The 12,238-nt window shown below is 33.0% G+C and overlaps 1 protein-coding gene across 7 annotated transcripts in view; it reads left to right on the top strand.

Moving 5' to 3' along the window:
* PWWP2A (PWWP domain containing 2A) overlaps nt 1–12,238 on the top strand; it is a 34,417-nt gene that overhangs the window by 13,440 nt on the left and 8,739 nt on the right. For 3 of the 7 annotated variants that reach the window (XM_031953613.1, XM_031953619.1, XM_031953617.1), the window contains exon 2: nt 2,808–6,541. In XM_031953613.1, the coding sequence (XP_031809473.1) occupies nt 2,808–4,494 (1,687 nt within the window). In that variant the 3' untranslated portion in view covers nt 4,495–6,541. Of the gene's footprint in view, nt 1–2,807; nt 6,542–12,238 lie in introns of those variants that run through there. The other 4 variants (XM_031953616.1, XM_031953618.1, XM_031953615.1 and 1 more) reach the window with 2 other exon arrangements.

Here is a 12,238-nt window from a genome sequence, read left to right as displayed (position 1 = left end):
CAGCTTATGGTATTAATGACCACATGGGAAAAGATTTAAAAATTGTAGGAAAATTATCATTACTTAAATTTTTGTGTCCTTAGAATTATGGATAATAAGCTTTTATTTTTATTTTAAATGAATTAAAATAATTGAGCTAACCTCAGGATTGTATTTCAGAGAAGGCCTTTTCCCTCCTTTATATGTAAAATCTTGAAAGTTGAGTTCCATAGAACTTCAATAGAACCATTTACCTATAATGAACACAATATACTGATAGGTAACCAGATAATGTATAATTTTTGTACTAAAAAATGAGAAACCCTTTTGTTTTCTAAAATTCCTGTGGAATAAAGAGGGGAGGAGCATAATATACTGATTCTTAATTTATCTATAAAATGAGGTCAATAGTAATTCTTCTTGGCCTTATTTTGAATATCAATTTGAGATGGTATATATACAGTGTTTTATCACAGATATGTATAGGTTATTACTTCCATAGATTAGTAATACAAGTGATATTTTTAGTTATATAATATTTACTTATTTCTTTAATGGGACACTACAAAACTAACAACTTTTCACATAAATTTAGTGGCATGGAAAAAGTTGGGGCTCGGGGAAAGTTGGTTTGAAATCATAACGATGTTGTAGAAACCCATGATGGCATAAATCATTTTGTGGATTCCATGATTAGAATTTAGATTACTTTCCGTTAAAAGGGTAAAAGTATAATATGGGAAAAAATCTTTATATCAAAATATCCATTTGAAGAAAGCTCAAAAGATTTTAGGGAGGATAATATAGGCATTTTAAGAAAAATGATTCCTTAATGTTCTACTTATACATTTCTTTAATGAAAATGGGGAAAAAAATCCACAGTTAATCAAAATTTTATTAGTTTATTTCCATCCTTAGTCATGAGTAAATGACAACAAATGTGAAAATTTATTGAATTCCATTCTGAAGTTATACTAGAACCAAAATGTAAACTTTAGGCTTAAACATGCTTTAGAAACTTGCTTATAGTCCATTTTTTATGAATTGATCTTATTGTTTAATGTAGTCAGAAAATTAGAAACTTTTTACCTGCTATATTTTTAAATGCCTACTATGAGCAATATATTATAGCAATTTCCTTATAAAAATTGTGGAAGAGGCAAGGTTAATTGGTAAGATTACAATCGGGAATATATCTTCAGGAACAAATATACTATGACCCAACTATCTCAGACTATTTTCCTACTTGAAAGGATGTATGTAGTGGCTGGCTATAGTGCTCTCATTTGAAGACCTCAGGACACTAACCAGATGGTTTGGTCTGCCAGGCTTAAACAAGGTCTCACAAATACCACTACTTTTTCATTATTAGATTTAGTCAGCAGCTTCATTTGGGTATCTCTCTATTGTTAAGCTATGGACAAGAATACTTTCTAGTTATCAACTTCTTTTTTCTATGTTCTTTTCTCCCCATTTTCCCCAGGGACTGGCTTTCTTTTTTGTATCTGTATTTATTTAGCTACTAAGCACCTAAAAATGATTTTTGATTGACAAATGAAAATGTGTACATAAAGGCTGCATTTCATGGTTGAAATGTTTTTATCCACCATATGTGTGAATTATGTGGATGGCAAGTAAGAAAGATAAATTCCAATTTAATAAACTCTAAGGGGTTCAAAATATTTTTCAGAATGCTTTTATATGGTAGTTTATTGTTAGGCACAATAGTGTATTATGCTTCCTTGCAATGTAATCATAGCAAAAAAAAACATTTAATCCCATGGAACCTAGGTTTTCCTGCTCATTTAAAATGAAGGGTAATAAACTTTAAATACTTACTAGGGCATAGAGTTGTTGTGAATCCAAAGGGAGAAAATGTATATAAAGTGCTTTGCAAATCTCTGTTATATAAAACTAACTAGATATTGTTGTATCAAATATCACTTTATATGAGTGGAACATTGACTTCTCCCCCCATAGAGAGATTTTGATTGTCATAGTATTTGTTGTAATTAGACTCGGTGCTTTTCAGTTTTTTAAATGGAGGAGATACAGAAAGAGTGGTGGGATGGGATACAGGATATAGAATTGAGTGAGACTGGGAGTTATGATAAACGATATTTGATATGACCTCAAAATCATAACATATTCTATAAAATTGTCTTCCACTGGAATATGAAGCTTTCATTAGAAAATTTAAAATTCTTCCTCATTTTTTAACTAATTAGGGAGACATGTTAGCATGTTGGACTGAATTCATATTCAGGTTTGGGTTGTATCCCTGCTTTGAGGTAGTTATTTCTGATTTTCTATTATAATCATGTGTTCACGGGGTTAAATATTTTATTTGATATTCTGTGATCAAGGGATTTAATTTGAAAATGCAAAATGTGACTGAATTCTTTGATTTGTTTTAAGTAGTCAAAAACAATCATTTTGGAAATCTTACAATAAAATAATAATGTTTTTAGATTTACATTATAGCAGAAAATTTTAAAGTTAGGCATCTTTACCATGGCAGGAGAACCATTTACAATATAAGTTATCTATTGAAAAGTTTTTAATTTTGGAATAACATAGGAAGCCAATAGGAAACTAACTATGCTTAGGAAAGTGAGGTGACATGTAGAGGGAAGGTGTTGTTAGAATGAGCAGTTTTTTTTATTTTCCCTTTAATAAGTAAATAAGAAAGGAATTCTTCCTTATAGTTTTATTTTTAAAACATTTTGTTTTAGCTTCCAGAACTGGCCATCTTTAGTTAAAAATGTAGCTGTGAGAAATTGAATTCCCCCTAAGTATTAACTTAATTATTTCTTTTTCCCCTAAAGGTTTGGGCCCCATGGAATCCCTGTGACAATTTTTCCCAAAAGAGAATACAAAGATAAACCTGAAGCCATGCAGCTCCACAGTAGATCATTCCAAGAAGGAACAGAAATCAAATGTGACTTGAATGGTGCTGGTCCTGATGACCATTCTCCCATTCAGCCACCAGAACCTAGCCTTGCTAAAAGCCTGTGGACTTCTAAACCGCCTCCTCTCTTTCATGAAGGAGCACCTTATCCTCCCCCTTTGTTTATCAGGGACACGTATAACCAATCAATACCTCAGCCTCCTCCTCGGAAAATTAAACGACCCAAAAGGAAAATGTACAGGGAGGAGCCCACTTCTATAATGAATGCCATCAAACTACGACCCAGACAAGTCCTGTGTGACAAATGTAAAAACAGTGTTGTTGCAGAAAAAAAAGAAATTAAAAAAGGTGGCAATGCAACTGACTCATCTAAATATGATGATAACAAAAAACGGAGAAATGAAAGTGTAACTACTGTGAATAAAAAACTTAAAACTGACCATAAAATGGATGGAAAAAACCAAAATGAAAGCCAGAAAAGAAATGCTGTGGTCAAAGTTTCAAATATTGCTCACAGCAGAGGCAGAGTAGTTAAAGTCTCTGCTCAGGCAAATACTTCAAAAGCCCAGTTAAATACTAAAAAAGTCCTCCAGAGTAAGAACATGGATCATGCAAAAGCTCGGGAAGTGTTGAAAATGGCCAAAGAAAAGGCACAAAAGAAACAGAATGAAACTTCCACTTCTAAAAACGCACATTCTAAGGTTCACTTCACTCGTCGGTTTCAGAATACCAGCTCAGGTTCTCTTCCACCCCGGTTGCGTTTAAAGCCACAAAGATACAGGAATGAAGAAAACGACTCTTCCCTGAAAGCCGGACTTGAGAAAATGCGGAGTGGCAAGATGGCACCCAAACCCCAGTCTCGTTGCACCTCTACCCGCTCAGCAGGTGAGGCCCCTTCAGAAAATCAGAATCCCTCAAAAGGTCCTGAAGAGGCCAACAGTGAGGTTCAGGACAGAAGTGAAGTACATGTCCCTGATGAGCAGGATGAACAGCAGACATTGGGCAAAAAGGGCAGCAAAAGCAATATCACTGTTTACATGACCCTAAATCAAAAGAAATCTGACTCTTCCAGTGCATCAGTGTGTAGCATTGATAGCACAGATGATTTGAAATCTTCCAATTCAGAGTGTAGTTCTACTGAAAGCTTTGATTTTCCTCCAGGCAGTATGCATGCACCTTCCACCTCTTCCACTTCATCCTCTTCAAAGGAAGAGAAAAAGCTCAGTAATTCCTTGAAAATGAAAGTCTTTTCCAAAAACGTCTCTAAATGCATCACACCAGATGGCAGGACCATATGTGTAGGGGACATTGTTTGGGCCAAGATTTATGGCTTCCCATGGTGGCCAGCCCGTATTCTCACTATAACTGTAAGCCGGAAAGATAACGGCCTGTTAGTCCGACAGGAGGCCCGTATTTCATGGTTTGGGTCTCCAACAACATCTTTCCTTGCACTATCGCAACTGTCCCCCTTTTTAGAAAACTTCCAGTCACGCTTTAATAAGAAGAGAAAGGGCTTGTATCGCAAGGCTATCACAGAGGCAGCTAAGGCTGCAAAGCAGCTGACTCCCGAAGTGCGGGCCCTGTTGACACAATTTGAAACGTGAACTTGGACAGTAAGGTAGGCAAGAAAAGTTTGGAGGCTCCATAAAATTTTACTAGGCTAGTTAGAAATAACTTACACAAAGTAGATTGGCCAAAACCAGGAAGAGAAAAAGAAATTGCACTCAGTTGGCTGCTGTTTTTTAATACTAAAATTGATCTTTGATAACTTTCTTGATAGGCAAACTAAACTAATTGAACATACAATCAAATTTTTTCTTAAAGTTTATTAGCAATATTTTCAAGTAAAACTTGCATTTTAAAATTCCTCAACCTTACCCCAAGGCATAGGAGCCATAGCCTCAATTGAAAGGCATTTTTTGCAGGGAATATGCATCAGTTTCTTCCGAATTTGTAGCCTAATCTGGTATAGGTTACGGAGGTGGGGGATGGTAGTAGTAGCTGTGAGTGGGGTGGTCCAGTAGGAACGTTTGGGATTTTAGTGACCACTTATTTTTATTTTGTTTTATTATTATTTTTTTATAAATTAAAGAACACATAAGCCTTTCTATGCACACAAGGGCATAAGTTTGACACTTCAGTTTTTGACAAGCTGAAATAGGAATGGATGCTTACTGTTCAGAGGCAAGCTGCAAAATTGCTCAAGAGTTTGGGATCAAGGGCTGTCAATGCTGCCTAGTTGTGAATCATAACTTCCTGTTTTTCTTCCATTGAAAAAAATCTTCCAAGGTTCTGACTTGGGAGTTTAGATAAAGAGGTTTGTTTTGAAATATGTAAATAATTGATTGCTAAATTGGTCAGATTTTCTCCTGACTGGCTGTTCCTAAATTTTTAGGATACGTCCCACACTTTGTGAATTACTTGTCATGTGTAATTGTTGCATTTTGGATGTACCTAATTTCATAATTTTGAAAAAATATTTCCGTTTAAGGTATCTGTTTGCAGGTCAGAAAGTAAGAAAATGTAATTGTGTAATGCTCGGATATGTACAAAAAATGTAAATAAAATTGACTAAATCTGAATTATTTGTGTGTGTTTCTCAAAAAGCTTTGAAAATAAATTTCAGAACATTAGAAAGTGAGTATTTTCTATATAGTACTTAGCAAGAGTAACAGATCAAAATTTTAATTTCTCATTTGCCCTGCCACAGAATATTTTTTAATAGGCTCATAACATTATCCAGTACAGAGTCCTTAAAAATTGGATCTTGTATAGTACTAAGAAGGGGCCAGTATATCTCTAGGTTTGTTAGCTTATAAAGGTATGAGTTTTAATTCTCATTGATGTCTTAATTTTTCATCACATGCTTAAGTTTTCAAAAGGAGGTATTTAAATTTAGTCTCCTGGTCTGTTTGCTCCTTAGCCCAATACTATTGCCCAATTGGGGCTTTTTTTCTTTCTTTCTTAAATTCTGGTTACTGGGCTCCCTCTCTTTTGTTATTCTCCATTCATGCCCATTTGACTTTGTTTATTGTTTTTTCCTTTTTCAGGTTTACCCTGTTAGGGAAATGTCCCTTGCCTATGTATTAAAGCAAGTTATGTACTATGTTTTCCCAAGTTGCTTCATACAAAGGCAATAATTTTTTTAATGTGAATAGTTTAAAAAATTTTTTTTAAATATGTGCATTATGTAATTTTAAATGATAGAGAATTTGACACAGACTTTAGTGTGTATAGGATGACAGAATAAGATACTTATAATTTCTTTGGTGGATTTCCAAATAATTCAATTTGAAACTTTCTTGCTATTACACATTTAATATACTGCCTATTGGTAGTTATTCATCTGGATATGGCCAGTTGTCCTTAAGCTTACAGTTATTTATGCACAAACTTGAAAACCAGATTTTCTGCTGGATAATTAAGTAACTTCCAGGAGAACTCAATGCTTTTTGATTGTAGTAAACACACAAGTTGAAAATTTTTGATTGTGAGATGTTGTTTCGCTTCTCTAACATGTATTCTTTCCTGCAAACAGAAACAACCACAACAATTCAGGATTTAATTTGCGCTGCATTTACAAATCTTTAGTGATGTGAAGGTGCAGTGGAAAGAGTGCTGGATCTCAGGAGTGAGAACCTGGTTTCAAATCTCACCTCTTATTTTACCTTCTGTGTGACCTTGAGAAAGTCACTTACAACCTTTTTGGGCCTCACTTTTCTAATTTATAAAATGAGGGGAATTATACAACATAGCCTCAGAATCCCTTCTAGTTCCAAATCTATGATCCCATAATTAAGCAAGTTGATAATCTGAAAGCTGAATCCATAGTTTTATTGATTGCCCTGTGGTCAGAATAATTTGTTAGTAGACACATTTTCTGAGGAGTTTTGGTTTGAACTTAATAGATTTGTTTGAACCTAAACCTTAAGGGCAAAAACAATCACCTTTAATTGTCAACTTTATAAAATTTTAGTGTCCTAGATACATTGTGCATACCTAATGTCTATCACCTCCGTAATGGTGTTTTGACAGTTATTTTCTTGATGTGAAAAAAATCTGCTTTATGTTTTGGAGGACGAAAATAGAATTATCAATGACCCTTGACCAACGAATATTTTTGTGTATCATATGCTAATACATTATTGGGGAAAGGGAGGGAAAAAATACTGTCGTAATTGAATGATTGATACTCTAGTTTTGTGCAGTGTTCTCTGAGGTAAGCAAAGAATCATAACCACATATTTACTGTCTTAATTGCCAAGTTCGGTGATTGCCTCTGTTATAAAATAAGGCACTAAAGTTTATGACTTTAAAATGTTGTTTTCATCTCAAAAGTTTTTTGTTAAATTGACACTGACATGGCTTGTTACGGTAAATACGTCAAACTTGTGTTCTGCTGCAGTGTATTTTCTCAAAACATTTTATCCTGATAGGTATAGTTTCCTGTTCCAACACTAGAACTCCCTTTGCTACAAAAAGCGACTGAGGTGGATTAGGTAATCCTGATGAATTTCTTTTAAGTTCATTTTAGAATGTTATAAAAAAAAAGAAATTAATTCTATTTTCTCTCCCTATATTTGTAGTTACATGGGTATTTTTCTCCTGCAGAGAAGGGGAAAAAAACCTTAAAACAAGATGTTGAAAATGTGAAAGACAGGGACAAATGAATATAAAAAGGAAACACAAAGGGGAACTAAAAGCTAAAAAGCTGATCAAGGAAGGAAAGGGAATCATTGTTTTGATACTGAAAATGTTGCTTTCTCAGTTGACTCAGAACTGAATGATATAACTTCTCAATGAAGTTGGAAGGTAAGAAATGAACTAAATTTGGATTCAGAGGTTGCTGATTAAATATAAATCTTCTATTAATGCCTTCATTTAACAGATTATAAAACTAATAACTCAAATGTTGACTTGTCCAAAATGACAGCTAAATATATTTTTAAAAGGTCTGATTCCTAGGTTTGTATTCCTGCCAAGCTATTTTCCACTAACCTCAAGATCCCTAATCTTGACTAATTTTGCTCTTGGAGGATAGATACTGTTTTTGTGGGGTTTTTTTTTTTAACCTCCCTCCCCCCATACTGAGAATACCTGATAACAGTAAATGTTTAATAAATACTTGTTGACTGATATGTATCTTCTGTGGCCATAAAGAGAGAATATATTATACTTCCAGTAAAAACACAAGCGTTCTCCAATGACTTTTCTAACCTATTGACACTAAATAGTGATCCCAGTGAAATGGGCATATTTTATTCTCTTTATAATTATTTACTAGGCCTAATTTTTACCTAGTAGGTTATAAGTAATACCCTGAGTTTGAATGAACTTTCTTAAATATGAAATGTTTATTTTGGAATATCTTAAAAGCATAGCATGTTAAAACTTGGGTTCAAGGATGTCTTGGACTAGATAAACCTAAGAGGGAAAAATGTAGTAGTAGCATAGGACTTTGGTGTCAGGGTATTTAAAGTATGATATTTGGGGTGCTGCTATTTTCCACTTAATGATCAAATACTTGTAGGAAATGAAATGCCCATTTCAGGAAACTAACATTTTGGGGTCATAATAGGCTTATATCAGAATTTTGATTTCTTAGTGTATATACTAATATTGATGTATTTTTAATTGGCATGTGCTCTTAAATAGGGTAATTTAAATTGGGTGATCTGGCTTGGAGAGAACTATTAGTTCAAATCAGTCAATAAGTATTTAATAACTATTTACTATGTGCCATAAATATTAAGCTGAATTAAAGAATGCATGCATGAGTTGCTATGCTATCATTTAAATAGGCTTTAATTGTGCATAATTGTTGATACCAAGGGAAAGATATAATACACAAGTCCCTTTACTTTGCATATTTTCATGTATCTGTGTTTTTATATATTTGGGTACTTTTGCCACCAAAGCTGATTCTAATTCCAACAGATATTCTCATAATTTATCTCAAATGGGTTGAATTTCTAAAAGGGATGGTTTCACTGTGTAATTGACAATACCTTTTAGTAGAACTCATTGTAAACCATCCTAATTGAAACACACTTTGAGAAATAATAGAACATAAAATTAGCATAAAAAATTCATAATTAAAGTCAAGTTAGGTACATTTAATTTCATTAGTTTCTGGATATATAAATAATTTCTAGTATTTGCTTTTTCTTCCATTTTTTTTGCTCTTTAGTATCTTTACAAATGACTGGGCACCATAACTCAGGTAAAGAATTGTTGGACAAGTTAAAATTCTTTGCAAAATTGAGATGTTCATGTTCTGTAGATTTTTAACTTGGAGTTTTGGTATTTTTAAAATATGACTGAAAAGGTCAAAAAATTAGATTGTACATTTTTAAAATTTTCCATGTGCAAAAGATATTCTCTGCCTCCCTTCCCCTCCCAAATTTTATATCATTAATAAAAACTGTTTCCTTCAGAGCTTTAAAGATCTAGAATTTATTTAGCTAGAAGTACATTATTCATTTTTGTCTATAAGTCCAGGTTTTTGTTTGTTTGTTTTTTGCTGAGGCAATTGGGGTTAAGTGACTTGCCAAGGGTCACACAGCTAAGAAGTGTTAAGTGTCTGAGGTAAGATTTGAACTCAGGTCCTACTGACTTCAGGGCTAGTGCTCTGTCCACTGTGCCACCTAGCTGTCCCAAGTCCAAGTATTTTTCTTAGTTTTTAAAGAGATGGACTGAGTAATGGCAAGTCAAATCTTGATTTTTAGTGTCTAGGTTGAAATTTAAAAAAAAAAAAGTTTTGCTGTTAATTAATTTAAAATAATTTATTAAGAGAATGTCTATTTGTTATGCTGATAAGAATGGAAGACTCCATCAAGGATTAAAAAGGAGCTATAGAAAAGACTCATGCTGATGAGAGTAACAAACTTTTGTGATATGCAAGAAGGGAAAAGGTAGTACTTCGATATTTGTATTTTTCTCCTTAAATTTAATGCATATAGCTTTTTTTAAAAAGCATGTCCTACCACAAAATTCTGATGGTAATGGGAACAATTAAGCAAGCCCTTTTAAAAGCAAGGTTTTGAAGATGAGAATTAGAAAGTTGCCCCAAAGAAAAATTTTTTTCCCAACTCTTAAGATTTAAGAAAATGGAGAAAAAAAGAACATCTAACTCCTATAATGAAGTTTGCTCATTGATTTAAGAGTCTGCATCTTCATATTCTTTTAATTCTTCAGAGATCTGAGTTGCAAATTTAAGCAAAGGACTAGAATATGCTTTGCTTAACTGACTTAATTTGGTTATAATGGTTTTCATACTTGCAAGAAATGAGAAGTCTGGTTTTTCAGGAAATTAATATATTTCCCTTCCACCTTGGAATTTGAAATATAGCTCATATTTGAGAATTATTTGTAGTTACTTAAACTTATTCATCTTTGGAGCAAAGATTCAATTTTAAAACATTTCTAAAATCGGGAAGAAAGGTTGTTTTTCCTAAGTAGAATATGTTAGAACTGTTCATCTAGATAAACACATACACATACTTTTTTTTTTTTTTTTTTGCAGAAAAATAATCATAAGTGAAGTGCAACCTGTTAAGTATAGAAGTTGGAGGTGGCTTGGCTATTACCTGTAGAACCTATAACTAATGAGCTGTAACATATTCTTTCATTTTAAACACAATAATTACATTTAAGCCTTCTGTATTGGTCAGTGATTAATTTCAAACTATAAATTTGGGTATATACTATTTAAGAGTATAATTTTTTTGGCTTGGGGCTTTGAGGAATAAATGAAGATGGTGTCATGTAGTATGTGATTTATAGTTAAGCGATCTAGTTGGGAGTGCTGATTTTGTTAATTGCCTGTGTTAGTTGCCTGCTTTAAATAAATCATTTAGCTTTTTGAGGGATAGGTTTGCTAATCTCAGAAGTAAGAAGATTAGACTAGTTAATATCTCACCCAAAATTATAATTTCATCATACTTGCCCCTTGGAATTCTTTTAAAGATCATTGTAGATTAGTATTTAAGGTTTCTTCTCCCAAAGAAGATAATATTTCTGGTTTAATCTACTGATTTGTTAGGCCTGGAATGTTGTATTTTGCTAAAGTGTCATGATGTAAAACTAATAATTTTCTTTTTTTTTTTTTAATAATAGCTTTTTGTTTTTTCCAAATAATATGCAAAGATGATTTTCAACATTCACTTTTGCAAAACCTTGTGTTCCAACTTCCCCTCCTCCCCCTCTCCTAGACAGCAAGCAATCCAATATAGAAAAGTAATATTTTCTTTATTACCTACTTGGATATTATGTAGTGGTTTATACTTATTAGTATAATGGGGAAAATATATCCAAAAATGGCCACATAATTTCTTTAACTGAAAAATTCCATTTTATAAATTTTGAAAACAAACCTATATTCTCTTGGAATATGAGATATCCTAAACTTGGAGGAAAGTTTTGGATATATATAATGGTTGAAGGCTTGAAATCTTAGTCAGGTGAAACTTGCCTTTTTAAAAATGGTCTCAAACAGATCAGCTTCTGTCTCCTTTCATTCAAAAAATATTTGTTGAACATAAACTACATCCAAAGTGAGTTTGCAGAGATGTATATAACACTTTGTTCAAAAGTAGTTTATAGTCTGGTAATGAGTCCATTCATTAACTTACTCTTCTCCCCATTTGGATCAGAGAATGAGTAGCATATAGCCATAGAGGAAAAAACATACTTGTGCTTCAGAGGAATAGATACATATTATATCTGTCTTTGGGCTGAAAAGGGTTGAGATGTTTTGGTGTAAAATCTATTGTGTACTATTTGATCATTGGATAGATTTGGAGCTAGAAATGAACAGAAGTGTCATCTAGCCAATCATCTCATTTTACAGAGGAAACCACCACAGTGTAGTAACTTGCTCAAAAGCAAATTGGTATTTTCATTGGGTCTGGTCTCCTCTGCCTGGGATATTTCCCTTCCTCATTTCTGTCTCTTCACTTCAAGTCTCAAAACTAAAATCTCAGCTTTTACAAAATCCTTTTGCTCTCTTCCCCAATATTGTTTTTTTTATTTTTCTTTTGTAAGGAAATTGAGATTAAGTGACTTACCCAAAGTGACTTTGCCCTTCTTTTTATACCCAGAAATTAACTTGGTACTTGACACAAAGTAATTAATTAATAAATGTTTATTGATTGACTGTGACAGATAGCAAGTGATAAAAATAGTATTTAAGTCCAGTTTCTCCAACTCTAAATGCATTGTGCTTTCTCTTCATGGCTGTCTCAGATTTTCCTTATACTGTTTTTAAAGTGAATGTGTGTGTATTTTTGGTGAATTGTTTAAAGCTAGTTTATTTTAGAATTTGGGGCATTTTCTTTTGTCAAGCAT

Source organism: Sarcophilus harrisii, chromosome 2 (genome assembly GCF_902635505.1).
Source record: "Sarcophilus harrisii chromosome 2, mSarHar1.11, whole genome shotgun sequence".
Taxonomy (NCBI): Eukaryota; Metazoa; Chordata; class Mammalia; order Dasyuromorphia; family Dasyuridae; genus Sarcophilus; species Sarcophilus harrisii.
The sequence above is the reverse complement of the archived record's forward strand: the minus strand, read 5'-3'. Positions and strand labels throughout refer to the sequence as shown.